This window comes from Globicephala melas, chromosome 3, assembly GCF_963455315.2.
Source record: "Globicephala melas chromosome 3, mGloMel1.2, whole genome shotgun sequence".
Lineage (NCBI taxonomy): Eukaryota > Metazoa > Chordata > Mammalia > Artiodactyla > Delphinidae > Globicephala > Globicephala melas.
Window position 1 is genome coordinate 31,871,227 of NC_083316.1, and position 23,069 is coordinate 31,894,295.

Below are 23,069 nucleotides of genomic sequence, written 5' to 3' on the forward strand. Positions count from 1 at the left end.
TGAAGGCATTTTTGTTGCAATAAGCTTTAATTAAAATATTTCACCATTGCATTATTTTGTTTTCTCTACCTCAATGAAGTAAAAACCTTAACAATTATTATAGCCGATAAATAAGCTTACTAGAAATGTAAATTCCTGGGTACCAGTCCAAATCTCATAACCAGAATCTCTGTGGTCCAAGGCCTGGAATCCATATATTTCATAAGTTCCCAGGCATTCAGATGCACACTCGACTTTGAGAATCATTGGTCTAAGTCAAATGAAGATGTCTTTCTGAAATATAACGACATACCAATAGGAAATGCTGGGCTATATAACTTTGTCCTTACAGTATCACTATGACTATAGTTTGGCTGTAAACATTCTTCTCCCATCTTCGTAAATAACCAAATAACTTAGTGTATGCCATTTAACAGCATCATTTTAAGAAGTGTTATTCAGAAACTTTGAAATTTGTATTCATGTGTCAGAATTATTACGATTAAAAAAAAACTCATGGAGAATTTCAAATATATACAAACGGAGAAGAGTTTAACAAACCCTTATGTATTGTCATCAATCCGAACAGCCACTAAACCATGTTTATTTTAGTCCATCTGTACTCTTACTCAGTCTCCCTCCTGAAATGATTTTGAAGCAAATCATTTCATCTGTAAATATTTGTTTCTCTAAATAGGCTTTACTTTTTCTAATATAGCCATAATACCTTTTAAAAGATCATACCTATCAAAAAATCAAACAACCCAATCAAAAAATGGGTAGAAGATCTAAATAGACATTTCTTCAAAGACATACAGATGGCCAAAAAGCACATGAAAAGATGCTCAGCATTGCTAATTATCAGAGAAATGCAAATCAAAACTACAATGAGGTATCACCTCACACAGGTCAGAATGGCCATCATCAAAAAGTCTACAAACAATAAATGCTGGAGAGGGTGTGGAGAAAAGGGAACCCTCCTACACTATTGGTGGGAGTGTATATTGGTACAACGACTATGGAGAACAGAATGGAGCTTCCTTAAAAAGCTATAAATAGAACTACCATATGACCCAGCAGTCCCACTACTGGACATATAGCCTGAGAAAACCATAATTCAAAAAGATACATGCACCCCCCAATGTTCATTGCAGCACTGTTTACAATAGCCAAGACGTGGAAGCAACCTAAATGTCCATCAACAAAGGAATGGATAAAGAAGATGTAGTACATATATACAATGGACCGCTAGCCATAACAAAGAACGAAATAATGCCATTTGCAGCAACATGGATGGACCTAGAGGTTATCATACTAAGTGAGGTAAGTCAGAGAAAGACAAACATGGTATCACTTATATGTGGAATCTAAAAAAAGCTGATACAAATGAATTTATTTACAAAACAGAAACAGACTCACAGACTTCAAAAACAAACTTATGGTTACCAAAGGGGAAAGGTGGGGGGGTGGGAGAGATAAATTAGAAGGTTGGGATTAACATATACACAATACTATATATAAAATAATCAACAAGGACCTACTGTATAGCACAGAGAACTCTATACTCAATATTCTGTAATAACCTACATGGGAAAAGAATCTAAAACAGAATGGATATATGTATACATATAACTGAATCACTTTGCTGTACATGTGAAACTAACACAACATTGTAAATCAACTATACTCCAATATAAAATAAAAAATTAAAAGAATTAAAATTTAAAAAAAAAATCACATCTAAAACCTAGTTAGTAATATTCCTTAGCAATATCAGGATATTTTGATGGTGGGAAAAACTGGCAAATAATGACCCACAAATAATGCCTCGGCCTGGTGACTGGTCCTCAGCTGCAGGTAGATAGGCTGGGAGCAGGGACCTAGTCACATAGCAGAGCTATGGACCTGCTGAAAGTGCCTGCTGACATTCCAACACCTGACTCATACTAATTCTAGTAAAACTAATTCTCCACTAGAATATGATTACGAAAATCAAGTTGAATTAGACAACATCAAATATTTCTTCTAAGAGCTCTGTGGAAAGATTAGCTGACTTTCATCTCAAAAAAATTACAAAACATACTAAACATTTTGCATAAAGTAGGACTTTGAAAATCTTTGAAGAGGTACTTCCCTGGTGGTCCAGTGGTTAAGACTCTGCAATTCTACTGCAGGGGGTGCGGGTTCAATCTCTGGTCGGGGAACTAGGATCCAGAATGCCAAAAGGTGCGGCCAAAAAAAAAAAAATTAAAACCTTCGAAGAGATACAACAGACGATTAAAAGCCTTCAAAATTAGCAGTTAAAGTAATACTTACAATGACTAAATACATTCAATTTAAAGGACTAAGCAAATGTAGTTGTCTTTGTCCTCTAAGCATTAAAGAAACAAAGTTTTAGTACATTTTGGGTTTTTTTGAAATCAATACAAAATTAGTTGCTATGGTTTGAATGATGCCCCCCCCCAAATTCCTATGTTGAAATCCTAACACCCAAAGATGATGGTATTAGTAGATGGGGCCTTTGGGAGGTGATTAGGTCAGGAGGCTAGAGCTCTCATGAATGGGATTAATGCTCTTATAAGAGACGCTACAGTTTCCTAGTCCCTTCTGCCGTGTCAGGACACAAGACACAAGAAGTCTGGGACCTGAAAGAGGGCCCTCACCCAAACATGTTCACACTCTGATTTCAGACTTTCAGCCAACAGAAGTTTGAGAAATAAATTTGTTGTTTATAAACTGCCCAGTCTGTGGTATTTTGTTACAGCAGCCTGAATGGACTAGGACAGTACTTTTTAAAAATTTTTTTAAACTTTTTATTTTGTATTGGAGGATAGCCAATTAACAATGTTGTGATAGTTTCAGGTGCACAGCAAAGCAACTCAGCCATACCTATACATGTATACATTCTCCCCCAAACTTCCCTCCCATCCAGGCTGCCAGGTTGCCACTGAACAGAGTTCCCTGTGCTATACAGTAGGTCCCTGTTGGTTATTTTAAACATAGCAGTGTGTACATGTCGATCCCAAACTTCCTAACTATCCCTCCTTCCACACCCTTCCCCCCTGGTAACCATAAGTTAGTCCTCTGTGAGTCTGTTTCTGTTTTGTAAATAAGTTCATTTGTATCGTTTCTTTTTAGATTCCACACATAAGGGATATCATAGGATATTTTTCTTTCTCTAGGACAGTACTTTATATACCAAAGAGTTTAAAAAAATGAAACAAACTGTCTGAAGTTCAGCTATATCATCACAGTTTTCAGAGGTGATGATGATTAAGTGTGCTTTTAGTTTATTTGGGGGCCAACTATGTTTTTGTTGAAAAACAATAGTAGAAGGCAATATGAAAATGATACACATGTGCTTAAAAACCAAACTATCCAAAACAAATCTATTTCTGAATACATTTTACCACATTTAATCAACTGTAACAGACCCTAGCTTTGACATTGAATTTCATTCTCCAGGCTTGTAATTCCCCTTGTGGTATTTTCTTTTGCCACTAGGTGGCTGTAGGTTAGCTTACCTGATCCAGGCCAGTTTCTGTGAGAAATCAAATAGCTTATACAGAAAAGTTACCATCATACCATCATTGCTCATTTTGTATATTAATCACTAAAAGAATCAGAATTGTTCTATAGATCGATCCACTTTTTCAAACCCTTTACAATAAACTGCAGTTAAAAAATAAAAACTGTAAAGATATTTGATTAGATTATGAAGTGTTTAGAAAGTATAAATAGCTATTTTAAAACATTTGGAACAAGCCGCTATGTGTTACTGAACCAGATTCTTATCTATGGTACCTAAAAGTCAGTTTTACCAGCCTCAGTGGTACATAAATCAACACTGATGGTTTTAAAATTTCAAATAGAATGACACAAGTTTAAGAATTTTTAAGTACATTTTATTAAGAATGTATCCCTTTGATAAGATTATGCTTCAGGAGGCTTTTAATGCCCTTGACATAAAACTGTACACATTATACAAAAACAAGAAAACCACAAAAAAAAATCAAGGTGAGCAAAACCATTAGAGGACAAACCTTATTTAAATTATACACAACTCAATGAAATATTCTTACGGAAAATATATAAATACTTTTTCTTTCTATGTTACAGTTATACAATATAAATCAGATTTCAATGTCTGTTCAGTGACCTACAAACACCAGAACCTCCAAATATGTAGCAGCGTATTACTAAATAAAAAAGAAAATTTTGTGGTTAGGGAGCATTAAGTCAGATTTTTTTCACAATCCCTTACCACTTTTCAAAACTAATTTACACCATTTGTTTTACAATGCAGCTTTAGGGTTTCTGACAGGCCAATAATGGAACATTTTCAACTATTATCTATGAAAGTTTTAATCTCCCCCCTCCTTTGCCCCAAGACTTTGCATTTTGTGCTAAATCAACCTATTTAGTGGCAAAATTACAAGATATACTTTTTTGGCATAAATTATATTTTTCAAATTAAATATTTTATAAAGAAGGTCAAACAAAATGTGCAATTTATGCATGCTGTGGCATAGCTATCCACCTATATTACAAAAATACTCTAAAGGGGAGAAAATCCACATTCTGTGTGAGTCATAAAACACTACTATGAATGAAAACTACCCTGGGAACCTAAAACTAAAAGAAAAAAACAAATGCTCCAAGAAAGATTCTCACAGATTTCAATATTGTCTGATAAGCACTGCTATTAATTTTACCGGTATGCTTTTATAATCAAACTCTCACTGTAGTGATACTCTTGAAATGAAGCTGGTAATAATGTATTCCCTGAATGGGGAGACAAGGGAGACCTTTCCCAACTTACATTTTGGAAAATGTGAAATGTTCTTTTACTCCAACAGCTCTTCTCATAAAACTCTCTCAATTAATTGTTTCTTTTTTCCCATGTTCAATGGAGTGTGAATTTGAGACCAAACTGGAAGCATAGGACAAAAGGGGAAAAACCTTACTTCCAAAGGACCTTTCCCAAGGTAGTTTACAACGCTCCTCTCACACAAAATTAGCACCTCACTCTTACCATGCAAAAGTAACTGCAGTTATAATTTGGATGACAATTTGATTGCTTTTTATTGCTTAATGATCTGTGCTTTAATGTGGGAATAAAAGGCATCCTCTGAATGGAAAGAAAAAAAATTTATATAAATAGCAGGAGACAAATCTAAATAAGCATTCCCACCTCACTGCTGAACACTCTGCCATTGTAATATGCCCAGAAAAACTCAGCTTTAACTACCTCAAGCTCTGGATAAAAGAGCTCAAAACTATTAAAGCCACCCCATTTCAAAAGGACTTATACACCTGATGTTAGAGTAACTACCATAATAAAGTATATACCTTCAAAGAGCCTCTTTCAAAGTCAATGTCTTACAGAATGCCCTTATGCTACCAATCTTCATTAGAAAATTTTTTATTAGGGAGAAAAGACTTCTTCCCTCCTCAAGTCTATCTAAGCATAAATAGGAAGTAAAAGTATAAGAAATTTTAGACCATATTTAATTACAAATACTAATTTCTAATTTCCGTATTTATCAGTATTTACTTATTAGTATGTGAAGCTGAAATCTGTTCTTGAAAAAAATTTCAATTAGAAATGACAATTCACTTTACAATTAGAAATTCACAGTTTACAACCAGCACAACTGCCCAAATTCCTCCAAATTATTCAATAATTACCAGTAGTACAAATTTATATGGACTAAGATTAATTCTAAAATCTTGGAAAACTACAGTATTGACATTATTTTGGTATTTTATAGTCTGGTAATATCTATTACATATAGGTGCTTTTCTCAATTATTTCTATTACCACTGACAACATTCCTAACCTTTTCTGCTATAATTTAATATTTTAAACACTTAAGTAAATCACTTGGCACCGCATGTGAGCATTTTTCATCATAGAAGTCTACTTTTATACAAATAAGTACTTAAAGGAAACATATTAGACCTGTCAGTGAAACATGGATAAACCAAATAGCAGTATATATTTAAGTATAGACATCTTTTTTTTCTTAGATTACTGAGAACCACAAAGCTCTGTCTCCCCAAACTAAGTGCTATAGGCAAATATTATGATATATACACACATCTTTCAAAGTAATAATCAAAAAAACTGTTCAGGCTAATAGTAATGAAGACTTCATTTCAGGATGAATGAGTGAGGTGGGGTCCAGGGATGAGTGAGTGAGTGAGTGAGTGAGTGAGTGTGTGTGTGTGTGTGTGTGTGTAACAAAAAATTTACTGTTAACTTTTGAGGGATTAAACCACAGATTTTATATTAACTGAGGTAGTGTTTAAAATGAATGTCTAAAATATGTTAATCCCATTATTCATAAGATTACTACATCACCTCCTTTGGAGTTTTTAATCACTATTTGGTCTAGTATCTCTGACATTTGGTTCTCCGGAAGGCAGTTTAATCATCCAAGACCAAAGACCAAGGTGACAGGCAACGTTCTTAGAAGTACTGTTAACATTTAAATAAACACTTGGGTTCAGTGATAAATTAAAGTTAAAAAAAAAAGCATTTCTTTTATCTTCAATTGGATTTTATGAAAGAAAATCTGAAGAACCACTTTTTAACATAAGCAGAAGCTTACAGCCCTTATCTGCTTTGTTATAATGTAAGTTGCTACACAGTGCACATAAGAACAATTCACTGAAGTGCAGTCAAAGAGGTGTTATGAAGTGAGATGAAATGCTTCATCCCAATTGGAACTTTCAGTGCCAGTATATTTAAAAAAAAAAAAAAATCTCTGTGAGTTACGTTTTCTAGTTCACAGGGTTCTTTACAGAGATCTCAAAGAACAAGCCCATTATAAAAAGGATCTGTAATATGGGAAGATATTAATCCATGTACTATGACTGTGTCAGAGTTGATGCATAACTGTAAAAATGGTCTAAACAAATGAATTAAAAAAGGGTCCTAATCAGTCCAGCTGGATTTTTTTTTCTATTTATATATAGACCTCAAAAAAGATAATCCTTTCATTTACAAGCATTCTAATGAGGATGGCCATGCTTTTTTATATACAAATTTGCATATATGTTTAATTCCTGTAAAGATTTCCAAATATTTTTAGACATACACAAATTAAACACACAAATAAACAAAACCTTGCCCTCATCAACTTAATTCTGCAAATGTGATAAAGGCAATTACTGTACTCATTCATAAACTCACCTATCACTGCATTTAGTTTGTGCAAAACAAGAACACTGATATAAAAATTAAATTACTGCTGCTTTAAAATTTGGTACTTAAGGCTTTTCACTACAATTTTTAATCGTAATAGTAAGTTTCATTAATGATTTTTTAAAAGGAACTATGGCTTTTCTTTTCCCATGGAATGTATAAATTGTAGGCAAACTTATCTTTTCCTCAAGAGATGCAAGATTTTATTTAATGCTTTCTTTTGCTTTAGGTCTAAATTAATAGTGCTTGTTCAAGTTACGGTTTAAAATGGTGATATGGGAAGCTGATGAAAATGGAAGTCCACTGAAAATATATGCATTCTATGAATGGAAAATACTTTGAATTATAAAATAATTTTTCTGATTTTAATCAGGAACTGTAGTGAAAAACCTTAATTAGTTCAAATAGCCTACAATAACACATTGCAACAAAACTGAAGAGATGGAAAACAAGAAACTTTATGTAAGTCTAGTAATGTAAAAATAATTTATAAGTCCTGGTTGTTGAGGCTCTTCTTTCGCTGTGAGGCTACAAACCTCTGAAGTAGTGTTATAAACATGAAGAAAAAAGTGGAAGGGCCAAAGATCCCCCTCTAATACCAGCAGTTACAGCACACCCCATTGTGCTAATAGGATGCACCCTCAGAGACACTGATTCCTAGTTTCCACAAATTAGTTAACAAACAAGGCATCTTTATATTTACCCTAAAAAAAGAATTCAGAAATAACGGTGTGAAGGGTGCTTCTGCATATCTTATTATTGTTCCACTGTTATTATGCTCTTAAAATGAAAAAATAGAAAACCTATGTAGGTATTCAGTGCTTGGCTCTTGCATACAATGGTAACTAAAACTCTTAAAACTGTGGTAATGAACAATGAACCCCTAAAAGGGCTCAACGGGGGAGGGAGGAAGTTGTTTCGGTTAGGGAAGTCCGCAGTTCCAACTGCTCATGTACCAGTAATTGCTGGAACAGCGTAGCGAAGATACTCCTATCTTTGCTGCCCAGTCAATCGGCATTTTCTGAGGCTTTTAGAAGTCCACAAATATGAATATATATAGTATACATCTATATACATCATAAATATGAGGTCAGGATTCAACAGATGTATCAACTATAGGTCGCTTTGGTGGTGTTGCCAAGACAGCCTCTGCTTCTTCATGCATCTAGAAAAGAAGTGGTAAATTATTAATGACTTTCTAGTGTATCAACAGATATAATCTCTTTTAACTTAATTCAAAGAGATTTTTGAAAGATAAAGTTCAAAAGTACAAATCCTACTTACCTGTAAAAACTGTACATCCTGAAATAATTCTTGTATGAACCTCCGACATGGAAGTCTAAATGTGCAGTGTGACAGCAAATGGGAAACCTCAGAGTAAAGGCATATGTCATCAAATGTCTGAGGGTACTTCTCCTTAATTCTAAAACGGAAGAGAGGACTAGGGTGTGATAAAAATTATAATAATGACTTTGCTATTTTCTTTCAAAATATCACTTTTTAAATATCTTTTTCCTCCAGATATTGATTAAGTGGTACATCTGGGTGATGGCATAAGAATATAAAATAGTAAATATTCCTACCTCACACTTACATTAGCTATTTTAAGTTTGGGATTATCTCTTAAAATGATAAAAACACAAATACTTCTTGGAAAGTTAGAAATATTCTTTATCACTGGCATGAGAAATTACAAAATTTATTTATCAGCCTAGGATAACTCAAGTATTTTCAAAACTAAGTTTTAAAATAGAAATAAGTTTTTAAAGTTAGACTGAAATTATTAATATCCTTGACTGGGCTCGCTCTCTATATCTTTCAACCTTTAACAGTGGCTTTTAGCTGGCAGAGCATCTCAGAGTCAGTGGTGGTATGGGGTAATGCACAGATTAAGGACACACTATACCTAGAGCTTCTGACCAGGAGGTCTGCAGTGGGACCCTGGCATCTGTGTTACTATTATTTTGTAAAGCCCCACAGGAGACCCTGAGGTGCATTTTTTTTTTTTTTTTGAGGACCACTGCTTTAAATAGTGCAAATCAAAGATGCTGAAGATTGCCTGAATTTTCTTTTATCATGTTGCTGTGATTTAGAAAAGCAATAAAAATTCTGCAACTTTTATTAAAAGAAAGGAGTAAAAATAGGGAAAAATTAAACCAAGAAAATATCACTTATTTTTATGTATGCCAGCTTTTCTTAAGCTTTAAGGTCTCAGGATACCCCTACTTTCTTAAAAATTACTTGAGAACCCCACAAATTTTATTTTTTGTGGGTGATAGCCATCAATAATTACCATATAAGAAAGTAAAACTGAGAAAATTTCAAAATATTTATTAATTCATTTAAAAAATAAAATTATTACATGTTAACATAAATACATATACTTTAATGAAAAAAAACTATATTTTCCAAAACTAAAAAAGTGAGAAGACTGGTATTGTTTTACATTTTTACAGATCTCTTTAAAGTCTGGCTGAATAGAAGACAGCTGGATTCACATACCTGCTTCTGCATTCAATTTGTAACCGTACGCTAGTTTGGTTGACGTACGTAAAGAAAATCTAGTCTCACTGAGATATGCCATGCAGTTGAGAACCACTGATGTAAGCTAATTAGTCTAACTTTTGAAGTATTTCAAATATCTTTTTCACCATAAAAAGCAGAACAAAGAATACTCATGCTCATAGCTTACTTACGTTAAAAGCCCAGTTTCATGACATTTAGTTGAAACTGAACTACTCAAATTAATGACTAATCTCAGAACTTCTTTGCGAAGGAGTATACGGCACATTGGTGTATCATCTGGAATTGTTTTAACACCTGAAGAGAAGATTAAAATATTTTATCTATATCACAATAGAAAAGTATTATAACTCATGGAATTTGTTTTTTCAACTCTACCAAATATATAAAACTGAGATAAATTGCACATGACCTGCCAATCATTTTGGGAGCAAAATTCTTTCTAATGAAAGCAGATAGCTAAGAGGGTATGTATCAGCAGCTGATATAGGTGCAACAGTTATCTAAACATACCTCAGTAAAACTGACTTGTCATAGTTATGAGACAACTTTAATTAACAGTATGTATCTACAACAACAACAGACTAAGTATAGTTATACAGGGCTTGGATTTAAATCTGAAAACTTACCTAGTAGCAATTCTGTGCTTTTGGTGCTGCTGGCTGATCCTTCTTGAGACACTCCATCACTGCATCCAGAAATGCCCGAAAATTTAGAGGGAACTACTTCTAAGGGATTATGGATAGTCTGCTCACACCAATCAGAATATGGAATGTCTTGAAGGTCTGAAGAAAAAATTAAATCAATTAACAGATCATAATGGCTTAATTCCTATGCTTGCACTGTATACTATAGAAGAGATGATTCCTTGTAATTTCTTTCCAGTCTTCAATAATTATTTTCCCTGATGAAGATTTTCAAAGTAAATTCAGACCACTCAGATAGTAAAATTTGCTAAATTCTAAAGACATTTATACATAAAATTTTATACTCCTAACTTATAAAAAATACATAAATACGTGTTTATTTAAAGAATTCAAATAAAGATGTATACAGAATAAAAAATGAAGGTACCTTATCTACCCCCTCTCCCATCCCTCCCACCCCCAAACTAAATACCCCTCTCTTAAATATATAAAAATTCAGATATTTGCTATTTTAAATTTCTCTTTCTTGCTCTTTTGGTGTATAAGTGGGATTATACTGTATCTATTATTCTATCACTTGTTGTTCCCACCATTTAATAATTACCAATATTAGAATCACAGTTCCCTGGGCTTATCAGTTCCTTCCTTAGAGTTAAATTTACTATACTACCCATGCATTGCTAAGGTATACTCCTAGATGGGATTTTAAGGTCAACCAAACATCTTAGTGCTGTTAAAATTATTTAAAAATTTCCTGAGCACTTGAAGTGATTAGAGCAAATGGAAATCAGAAAGTCTTTGGTTATCCTTTTAGGAAGTAACATTGGGCAACCCAGAAATCATGCAACCTCAGTAGCTACAAAAGAGATTGAGAGAGAAGAGACACACTCAGCCAGAAGGTGAGACCTCTTGATAGCTAGTTCAGTCCTCTTTCCACTACAACACATTGTCAGAGTATTAAAAAGAGCTTTTAAAAAAGCTTTTTAAAAAGTCCAGGAAACTAGACCAATGTAAACACACACTACCTCTCCCTATGCTGTTTTCAACAGCATAGATATCACCACCTCATCTCATCTCTAAGCACTTCCTAAGATTAGTATTTACATAGTACTAAGCGGAATATGCTTTGGTTCCTCAGAAAATCAATTTAGCATAGCTTTAATATTAAGGAAATCATGCATCTGTCAGGCACTTAAAAGTAATGTATGGTACTTAAATTATACATTGATTTAAAATATAAAACTACTGCCAAAAGATCTGAGAACTAAAGATGTACTTAAAAACCAGCAATGCTGAATAACCAGGTAAGAGATGACTATGTTATTTTAGACTCAGTTGATGAGCTTCCCACGGAGTAAAATGACAAAATATTCCAGTGCAAGGAACAATAAGAAAATTATACTTCTTTTAATCAACATGTTTCTGAAAAGTTATAAACTAATTCATTTCAGCCTCACCTTCAACCAGTGATGACTCCTAACATTTCTAACCTGTTACAACCACATCTTATTTCTAAAGATATCATTCATTCTCATTAAAAAAAAAAAAAAAAAATCATGAGTCTAAGCCAGGCCAAAAGAATTAGTTTCTTCCATTGGAAGACGTGAAAAAGCATCCTAAGTATAGTGATAACAGAAGGCTTTTACTACTACATGGGGTATTTTTTTGTGTGAAACCTGCTATAAACCATATGAATAAATTTTTTAATGAAATAATTACATGTGCTAAATGGAAACTTCAGAGAACAAGTGGGTAGAATATAGGCACTATTTATAAATTGGCACGATAAGGAGAACCAAAACTTCCTGAAACTGGGAAAGGACCAGCTAGTTGGCCTCCTTCTTCTTATGCATGGAAGGTAATGTCTAGGACTCTGCTGAAGGCAAAACTGTGCATACTATATTGATGATACTGACTTTTAGGGACCTTTATTTTCTATCTTCTCTTAAAAAGTATTCAATGCAATGATACTTATACTTTTACTCAACACATTTTATTTCAAGATTATTTTTAATTTGGATGAAGCATTATGTCCATAAACTGAACCATTTTATCTATGTGATTGATGTTTAGTTTCTTCACTGTAGTTGTTTGCTTTTACTGCTTCCTCTCTTTTTAATTAACAATATTCTAGCTCAGCTTTATTTTATCTTTTAATTAAAAATGGAGACATGAAGCATAGGACAGACCAGACTCTAAGAAACTGGATACCTTCTTTATTCCCTGTATCTGGGCATAAGGCTGACTCCAGCCACTCTATGTGGGAAAGAACAAAAAGCTCTAAGCAAAAAATTACATAAGTCCATATGGGCTAATTAAGAAAAATCATAAGCTCAATTTTTCCTATCAGAAAGTAGCCAAGTCGCCAAATAGCTTATCTGAAATGCTGAAACAATTCTTTATGAAAAACATTAAGAATTTCTGTGAGGAGCTCTGTCTCTGGTAGATATACCCACCTGATCACCAGTTCCCCTTGGCAGCAGGGATGTAAAATGAAATGAACAAGGAGATTTTCCTTAGGAGCACAGTAAGATCATTCTAACTGACCTGTCAGAATTTATGAAAGAATATTATTTCTAACATAAACAACTTAGTGTGAGTTACCATTAACAGAGAGCCTACTGAATGTTAATCTTACATGTTAGTAAGTACCAAAACCACACCATAAGGCAGGTATCGTTATTCCTATTTAGAGATTTAAGAAAAAATTAAAAGTAAATCTCAGTGAAACTATGTAGATTGCCCAAGATCAGATAACTAATAAGATGGAAAAGTTTGGCTTTGAGCCTAAGTCTCCTTGATACCAAAACTCACACTCTGCTATGTTTACACCAGGGGTCTTCAGTGTTTCTTGAAGCCCTGGCATTTCCTAGCCTTCTCTACCCCCAATTTTATACTTGGGCAAGGCTAGTAGATGGAGTGCCACCCCACTGTTCCCCTTACATCCTCATCTGCATACCACTGAGCTTTTGTATAGATTTTGATTGAAACATGGGTTTTGCAGCTAAAATAATTTTGAAAACCACCACTGTCTCTTTAGGGCCCTCCCCTACCCCATGTAGTTTCTACCCACTCCTCACAAATTTGTCAGTTTAATAACCTAGACATTCAAACTGATCTCTTGCCATTGTCTTTTATAGTTAGCTGATTTTTTTTCCCAGTGCTCTCTCTTTCACAGATGGACTGGTCTACAACACTTAGAAGGTTTCCCACTCAGTTGGTTAGCTACATTAGGGCAAATGTGGTGGTATACATAAAAATGGACCCAAAAGAAATATATAATACTAAATGTTGAAAGGCCAACATGTTGCCTTGCACACTAAACAATACAATGCACAAGTACCTGTGAAGGTGGTAGACACAGAATAAAATGTTAGGAAATATCCTAATAGCCTTTCCACTGAGCTTTAACATTTTTTGAACAACTACCACTACCAACACTACCAACACTACCACCAGACTGAAAGTTTCAAAGAATGAAAAGTCTTGTGTTCAAGTCCTGACATCCCTTTAAAATGATCATTACATAGTAGAGGGACAACTTCAGACTATAACTACAAAGCTACAGTAATCAAAACAATATGGTACTGGCACAAAAACAGAAATATAACATATAGACAAAGGGAACAGAATAGAGAGCCCAGAAATAAACCCATGCACTTATGGTCAATTCATCTACGAGAAAGGAGGCAAGAATATACAATGGGGAAAAGAAAGTCTCTTCAATAAGTGGTGCTGGAAAAACTGGACAGCTACATGTAAAGGAATGAAATTAGAACATTCCCTGGCACCATATACAAAAATAAACACAAAATGGATTAAAGACCTAAACTCCTAGAAGAAAACAGAGGCAGAACACTCTTTGACATAAATTGCAGTAGTATATTTTGGATCTGTCTCCTAGAGTAACTGAAATAAAAACAAAAATAAACCTAATTAAACTTAAAAGCTTCTGCACAGCAAAAAACAAAACAAACAAAACAAACAAAAAAAACACCCCATAAACAAAATGACAACTTATGGACTGTGAGAAAATATTTGCAAACAATGCTACTGACAGGGGATTAATTTCCAAAATATACAAACAGCTCATACAGCTCAGTATCAAAAAAAAAAAAAAACCCAAACAACCCAATCAAAAAATGGGCAGAAGACCTAAATAAACATTTCTCCAAAGAAGACATATAGATGGCAATGAAAAGGCCAACAGGCACATGAAAAGATGCTCAATATCACTAATTATTAGAGAAATGCAAATCAAAACTACAAGGTATCACCTCACACCAGTCAGAATGGCCATCATTAAAAAGTCTACAAACAGTAAATGCTGGAGACTGTGAAGAAACAGGAATGCTCCTACATTGTTGGTGAGAATGTAAATTGGTGCAGCCACTATGAAGAACGGTATGGAGGTTCCTTAAAAAACTAAAAACAGAGTCACCATGTGATCCTGCAATCCCACTCCTGGGCATATATCCAGAGAAAACTCTAATTGGAAAAGATACATGCACCCCAATGTTCATAGCAGCACTATTTACAATAGCCAAGACATGGAAGCAACCTAAATGTGCATCAACAGATGAATGGATAATGAAGATGGAATATTACTCAGCCATGAAAAAGAATGAAATAATACCATTTGCAGCAACATGGATGGACCTAGAGATTATCATATTAAGTCAGAAAGAGAAAGACAAATATATGGTACCACTTATATGTGGAATCTAAAAATGATACAAATGAACTTATTTACAAAACAGAAATAGACTCACAGACATAGAAAACAAACAATGGTTACTAAAGGGGATGGGGGGGATAAATTAGGAGTTTGGGATTAATATATACACACTATTATATATAAAATAGGTAAACAAGGGCCTACTGTATAGCATAGGGAACTATATTCACTATCTTGTAATAACCTACGATGGAAAAGAATCTAGAAGAGAGTATACATACACACACACAACTGAATCACTTTGCTGTACACTTGAAAGTAACACAAATATTGTAAATTATCTATACTTCAATTTAAAAAAATAGTATAGGAACTATTTTTTAATTATCTGCCATGGAAAATAAAGACGTCTCCTTTCTGATACACAAAATACTTAATATGGCTGATACCAGTGCTTCTCAAACATTCATGTGTACATGAATAACCTGGGCATCTTGTTAAAATGCTGATTCTGATTCTGCGTGTGGGGCAGAGTCTGCATTTCTAATAAGTGCTCAGGTGATGCTGATGCTGCTGGTCTGCTGACCACACTTTGGGTAGGAAGGGCTCTGCAGGACTTGGTCCCTACCCGTTTTTCTAGACTGATTCTGTATTTCCTCTCCCTTTGCTTTCTGAGCTCCATTCCCACAGGTGTCTTTTTAGTCCTTCCTACTTGCTCCCATCAGAGAAGACCTTTGCTCATGCTGCTTCCTCTCTCTCAAAATTCTCTATACTCCAGTCTTCACTTAGGTTCTATTCATTCTTTCAACCACAGCTCAACAGCAATTCTTCCGAAGTCTCTTCTTTGATCTGCCTACTTGGTTATATTCCTTTGTTAATACCATGTACCTATCCTTGATGGCGCTTGTTACAAACGCAGTATTTATATTAATATTTGTGTACTGATTGATCGAGTGGTCAGTCAATCCATTTCCTTCTCCATTGGATAAAAGCTCAAAGAGTGTAAGAATAATATCTTTCTATTTTTCTCTCTCTCAATTGTTTTCCTAGCATCTAGTTTAATGCCTGATCCACAGTAGTGATGTAATAAATATTAAGTTGAATGCATAAATCCATAGAGGTTCAGTGACTTTTTAACAATTAGCCTGCCTCCCTTCATACCTCCGAGAGGGGTATCAATAGTAAACTGTAATCACTTCCCAATTAAGAGTTATTCTCCTCCTCACTTCGTATCACTAGAACAACAGGTGGAGGGGTTCTGATCCTGTGCCAAGGTGAGAGCCTTGCTGACTGCAGCAAGTCTTCCACAAGTCCCACACTTGATGTGACGCCACTTGATTACTAGCTCAATAATCACAAATGGATTAGAACTAGCTGGGACTGTCTTGTGACTGGGTAATTAGGGAGCTGGCTTCCCTATCTCGTTTGATAAATAAAGAGAAAACACTTACATAGCAAAACTCCACAGTAAGTGCTTCATAAGTATTTGTTGAATGAGTAAATGAAGAAACAGAACTTAGAAGAACTAAAATATCATAAACAATGTATAGACAAATGATTTTAAATAGCATCTTCTTTACTGTGTACAATACATCAGAACAATAATGCCCAAACCTTTCGCTCACAGAAAATGAAAATAATTATAGCACTCTGGGTCCCTGGACAGGACTGTTCACAGTGGTAAGTGCCTAGTGCAAGGGTTTGTCAAACCCAGGCCCGATTGGGGCATGGAGCCACGGAGGGGATTAATCTCTCAGCACATCCATATCCTATTTGTGGATGTGGTACAACAGTGTGCTGCAACCCATCAGTTGGGAAGTTCTGAATCAGGATGCCATGGAGAAACGTGGATGAATGACCCAGAGAACTTTGGTTGTCACTAGATTTTTTTGAGGGTGGCTAAGTGATATTCACCAAGAAAAGCTATCTACACATATTTATAAAAAAGCTGAATCTGGATCTGATTCATTCACTCCCTCACCAAAAAAATACTGAGTGCCTAGTATATAAAGCAGTACTCAGCTGAGTATTAGAAAATAAAAATGAAAAGGCATGACAGACCATACCTTGAAGGAACTTATTGAGTAGAAGGGAAAAAAATAACCAAGCAATAATTATCATGAGATCTATGTACAAAGAGCAATGAAAGTAAAGAGGAAGAAGTGTCAACATACGACTAAGAGGGTCACAGAAAGCTTTGAAGATAAAACAGCCCCAACTCTGAGGATGAGGTGGGCTTGCCAAATGCACTGTGTGTGAGCTTGCATGTGTGTGAGGAGAAGGCGCAAGAGGGAACGGTAGGGAAAACACACTCTTCATGCCTAGAACCATGAAAAAGAGCACAGTCTGTTCAAAAAACATCTAGTCAGTAGCGGTGTATCAATTATAAGATAGGAGAATGGTAAAAAAAACAGCAGACAGATCACACAAAGAGTCTTGTGTGCTGGACTTGAATAGGCAGTAAAAAAAACTGTCAACAGCCTAATCCAAGGCAGTAGTATGAAAGATGAATTGGAAGGGGAAAAAACTGGAGACAAACTTACTAACATTCCCACAGGGAGATGCTGAGTGACCGTACTAAGGCTGAGGTAATGCGAATGGAGTAAGAGGGATGATCAATCGGGCTGGGAGATGACTTGTGACTGGAGCAGATTCAAAGACAGGTGGGTTCATCTTGAAGGACATAATCACTCACCTGAATGACTACATATTGCACTCAGTTGGTTACTGGGCTGGAAACCCAGAATTTCAATACAGACACAATAAAGGCAGTTATCATCTGTATGTTCCTGTAGTCCAGTGTCTTCTGTGCTTTCTAAAAACAGAGAAGCATCTGAATGGATTGAATTCATTATTTCTGTAAGACTCATCTGCTGTCGTAGCAAGTGAAAAGAGTTTTTTACAAGACCTCCAGTTCCAGATGGAAGACCTGTGCATAAGTAAATACAAAACATAATCTGATGAAGATGGTATCAATGACACCTCTTTCAAGGTGCCTTAAACTATGTGAAATTTTAAAGAAGGGAAATTAGGGAAGAAAACCAGAACTCCTTTTATGATTCAAAATCTAACCTTAACTGGGGAGAAAAACAGGATAATTTGCTTTAAATTATGAAAATAATTAACATCAGCAGATATACTTATATTACTTTAATATGGGGTTTTAAATACAAAATAAAAAATTAAGATTACACAATTAGGTATCATTTCAATTCTTAATATTTGTGTAATCAATTCTTAATATTTGTGTAAAGAAAAGTAATAATTCCGAGTCTAAAGAGGTCCTTGTTAAGAAAAAATCATCAAGATTTTAAAGCTTTAAATTTGTGGCTGATAGGCATATATTAATTAAAATACCACAGCTCATAGCAAAGAGAGATCATGTAATGTATTAAGTACATTTTTCTCTCTCTCCTTTCCCCAAACAGCTGTTGCTTAGACCTATGAGTGTAAGTGTTAAAATTTTTTCACGTATTGTTTGTTTAAAACAGAAGCAACTGATCTGGTCTTTGTCTTCTTGAGAGGCTTGGTACTTAGTTGGAAAAACACTTTAAGTCTCTCGCAAAAAAATACTGTGGTTTAATTTTAAATTGACTCAAACAATTATTTTGCTATAATTTTTTAAGTTGACCCAAAAGTAAGTATACCTGAATTTTTAGTGTCATCCTACTGAAAAGAATTTTCTTTTTAATATAAAGAGGAGAACAAAAACCATGCATTACCTCCTGCATCATGGGCAAACACTCTTGCACCTCGATCATCATGTGGAGGTATGTTTTTTGCCTGAAAATAGGGAATATCCTTTACCTAAAATAGATATGTCATGGTAAGTCCTGTTATAAAAATTCACTTTATGTATATTAGCATAATTAAATGAAATGTAATTTAAACAGAATTACTATAGCACATGAACCTATAATGAAAAGATACTGAAGAAGGTTAAATCACCAAAACTTGACAAAATAGCATAAAACTCTTAAGGTCCTTATCTATTCTTGGTGACTTAAATGGATATTAAAATAATTATTTTAGAATTTATCTAAAATGTTTTTAGACTTCTAAACAAATGTGTATTCTTTAGTACTATCTACCTTCTAGAGATTTGTGAGTATTTCGTGGGATTAGGACAACATGTGGCTGCCATGTTTGGGATAAATAGGATCAAGGATTAAATAAAACAAGGAATACATTGTACATTTCAAACTTACACAATGTTATATGTCAGTTATATCTCATTTAAAAAAAACAATAAGGAATAAGTCAAGTGTGACTAAAAAGCAAGATTAGGCATTAAAATTTCTATAGAGAATATACTGATAAAGAAATCAAACAAGATGCTGATTTAGTGTGAGGAGAAGGATAATGTGCTGGGGACTTAGAGATGCTAAATAAAAGAGTAGAGAATAGTTGAGAAAAGTGAAATAATTCTCATGGCAAAATTTCTTTAAATAACACTGCCTAAAAATACCACCTTCCCCCAAATTAGTATTTGCTCTAAATTATAATTTCTAATAAGCAGTTATAGAATATGAAAAAAAACGTAAACCAACTCATAAGAAAACAATAGAATTTATGATACCTGGAATATATCATTGATGTCTACTGGAAGAGCAAGACCAATATAGTCATCTGAGCTACCATACGTTGCACTGGACACCATGGACCTCACTGAGGAGGATCGCTGCAGGGTATTTTGGTTAATAGGACTTAATAAATCTTCTTTATCTAGCGAAGCATAACTTAAAGCTTTCATGAACCTATAATACCATTAAAAAAACTATATTAGTTTCTTGATTTGTTACAGCAATCACATAAAGAATTATAGTTTATTTTCATACCTTCATAAAAGAAAGGAAGCTAGTCAAGTACTAAAGAGTGCCATCTTATTTACTGAGAACATATGAACACTTGAAAATATTTCTCTCTTATAAGTTGATATATAAAAGGTCGTCAGTAATGTTGACTGTTGACCAAAAACAACTGTTACGGTCTCCCAGGTAAAAGTGAAAAGGTGAGCAATTAAGATAACTTTCAACATCTAGCAGTAAAAAATAAATAAAAAACTGACCTCAGAAAACAGAGGTATTATCCAAGAACTAACTTCACAACCATTTGAGACTGCTAGATTTGCTATAAGTAAGGGCACGTCTACTAATTCTATTTAAGATTATTTTTATTAAAATAAGGATAATCACTTATTCTTTGTGTGGTAATTACTTTATCAACATAAGATTTTGTAACACAGAAGACAGACACAAAACAGTAAAAATGGGACTCCCCTGGTGATGCAGTGGTTAAGCATCCACCTGCCAATGCAGTGGACACGGGTTTGATCCCTGGTCGGGGAATGCCACAGAGCAACTAAGCCCGTACGCCACAACTACTGAGCCTGAGCTCTAGAGCCTGCATGCCACAACGACTGAAGCCCGTGCACCCTAGAGCCCGTACTCCGCAACAAAAGAAGCCACCACAATGAGAAGCCTGTGCACTGCAACAAAGGGTAGCCCTCGCTTGCCACAACTAGAGAAAAGCCCGTGCACAGCAACAAAGACCCAACACAGCCAAGAATTAAAATAAAGTACACATCTAAAAAAAAAAAACAGTAAAAATGGTATCATATATAAATATTACAAGAGACAGTTTTATATGAAGCACTGATATTTCCTCAATGCATTCCTTACCAGTGATTCCATAACATGGAATAATGACATTTCCATAAGATACACCTTTCTTATACAGATTTTTATTCATGCAACAGACATGCTAAGATATTTATCATACGCCTGCTTTGTACAAGGTTCCACACTATATGTATACTGCTATTTGAAAACTCAAGTCATTTAAAATGTAATAACATACCCTGATATTAAAACGAAGAATTATTTTGAAAAGAACACAAAATAATGTTTTATAAATAGTAGCTATTAAAATTATCATAGCAAAACCCACTAATTTCTACGAACTTCCACCTAAAAACCACTCATAATTGAAATTTACAAATTTTATAAAATAGGTCAGTAGTTTTTAAATTGTACTCTGTTATACCTCTGTGATTCCACAGAACTCTTCAAAGACTACTGGAGTGAAGGGGAAGAAATTACTGGTATACTCACCTCCACAATACCTATTTCAACCAGAATAGCTCTGTTTTTACATATTCTACGTTTTGGGTTTCCACAGCAATGTTTTTGTGAAGAAAGGTTTCTCTACTTAAAAAGCGACATTTAAAAAAAGCTTAAAACCACTTGATCTAGTCCAATCTCCACTAGATTAGGCAATTGAGGCCTACATACTTCAAAATTCATGAACTTTACCATACAGATTTACCACGGTAAACAATTGAGAGGTTTGCCTGGGTTTGTTCTGCATTGATGAGGCTTGCAAAACTTTTGAATTCCAAGCAGATGAGACATTATAGCATAATTTATGGAACTTTTTCCAAGTTCATTCATTCAGTGCCAGGATTATAACTCAAGATTAAGGATTCCTACTTCAGTGTTTTTTTCTGCTATGCCCCAAGGAAATACTCAGTAAGATATGGTTTTTAAGAATGCTGGATTCATGCTAACCATTATACCATAGGTATCAGTATGACTACTCTTCTAATTTTATAAGGAAAAAAAAAATCTTCTCAGCCTAGATTCCAAACTATTATTTTACAGTAAATGTGTAGTTATCGTCCATCATTTTCATTTTCTCTGAACTAACCAAAGGAAACAAGTGGGAATAGGAAGACTAATGTCTACACAATTTTTTCCTCCATGGAACCCAGTACACAGTTAAATACTAAACACAGTTTGAAGAATAAGTGACAGATTTGACCAACATGAGATTTTTGTTAAGCCTCATGCCTCTGTACAGCTGTTTCTGTTTCTCTTGACTGCTTTTTCTTTTTTTTTCCCCTCCCAAGAAATTAAAAACATCTATTAATCCTTTATAGTGCTGATAACTTGGCATTTTATTCCAGGAGTAAGATTTCCAAATATCCTTCTCTTGATCTAACAGAGAATACAGGAAATAGGATCCTAAGAACCCAGAATGATTAGGAAATAGTGATTCGGAATAGTTGTTTCTGGTTTATTCTAATGAATATTTAAGCAATGAAACTTTTTATCTGTGCTTTAATCAGTTTAGATAGAAATGCCTGCTTCAGTGAGACAGAATAACCCTAACTGGGTGGTTCAGAGTTAACAGCACTTTGGTTATTGTACTGAGCTCTAAGATGGTGGTAGCCTTACTGCTTATTTTGGTGTGCTCCATTACTGCCCCTTGCTGAATGCTACTAGCTGCTGTAGTCTCTGAGTTTCCAAATACTTCGTTGTAGTATAAAAGTTTCCTCCTTTGCCACCAATTTTATCAGCTCTCCTTTCCTGTCAGTGTCCCTACCAGTAGCAGCTTATAACTGTTGCTTCCATAGGCCTGAAAATCTGATATACAAACTTGTTAGAATAAACATCAACAAACTATGAATGTGGGTCAGAGGTACTTCCTTTGAATAAAATCTGTGAAGTTCACTGCATAGGTTTATACTAGTGAGCTGTTGGGAGGGATGAGGCTGTCAGGTAGATAAGACATTACTGCATAATTTATGAAATTCTACCAAAGGGAATATAATTTATTATTTGCTACAAGGGATCTCTTCTACTAAATGTGTTAACATTCCTGAAACAAAATTGCTTAATAACTTAAGAATTTGGTTATATAAGAGCCAAATGGATTACATGAAAGAAATAACTATCAATAATAATAGTGATGATGATGATAACAGCTAACTTTTATCGAGTGTCTTAGTATGTGCTAGGCACTAGTCTCAGTACTTGACAAATACTAATCCATTTAATAAATGAAAATGAACAATCTAAAACTAAAGAAAGTTTTTAGAAGTATTTGGTCCAACAAAAAAGGAAGGTATAGAAATTTTTGCAACAATAAAATTTAACACTGCATATCTTTTATAGGTAAAATCTACTACTTTGACCAGCTTGATATAATCTTTAGATATGGCATAGAAATCTCCCAAATGCTCCTG

The 23,069-nt window shown here is 34.4% G+C and overlaps 1 protein-coding gene across 6 annotated transcripts in view; it reads right to left on the bottom strand.

The window, feature by feature from the left end:
• Positions 1 to 3,862: 3,862 nt before the first annotated feature.
• RICTOR (RPTOR independent companion of MTOR complex 2) overlaps positions 3,863 to 23,069 on the bottom strand; it is a 127,684-nt gene continuing 108,477 nt past the window's right edge. For 4 of the 6 annotated variants that reach the window (XM_030882064.2, XM_030882063.2, XM_060295725.1 and 1 more), the window contains 7 exons: positions 19,620 to 19,797; positions 18,763 to 18,847; positions 17,736 to 17,969; positions 10,345 to 10,500; positions 9,889 to 10,012; positions 8,477 to 8,615; positions 3,863 to 8,357 (listed from right to left, as the gene is read on the bottom strand). In XM_030882064.2, the coding sequence (XP_030737924.2) occupies positions 8,283 to 8,357; positions 8,477 to 8,615; positions 9,889 to 10,012; positions 10,345 to 10,500; positions 17,736 to 17,969; positions 18,763 to 18,847; positions 19,620 to 19,797 (991 nt within the window). In that variant the 3' untranslated portion in view covers positions 3,863 to 8,282. The remainder of the gene's footprint in view (positions 8,358 to 8,476; positions 8,616 to 9,888; positions 10,013 to 10,344; positions 10,501 to 17,735; positions 17,970 to 18,762; positions 18,848 to 19,619; positions 19,798 to 23,069) is intronic. The other 2 variants (XM_030882067.2, XM_030882065.2) reach the window with 1 other exon arrangement.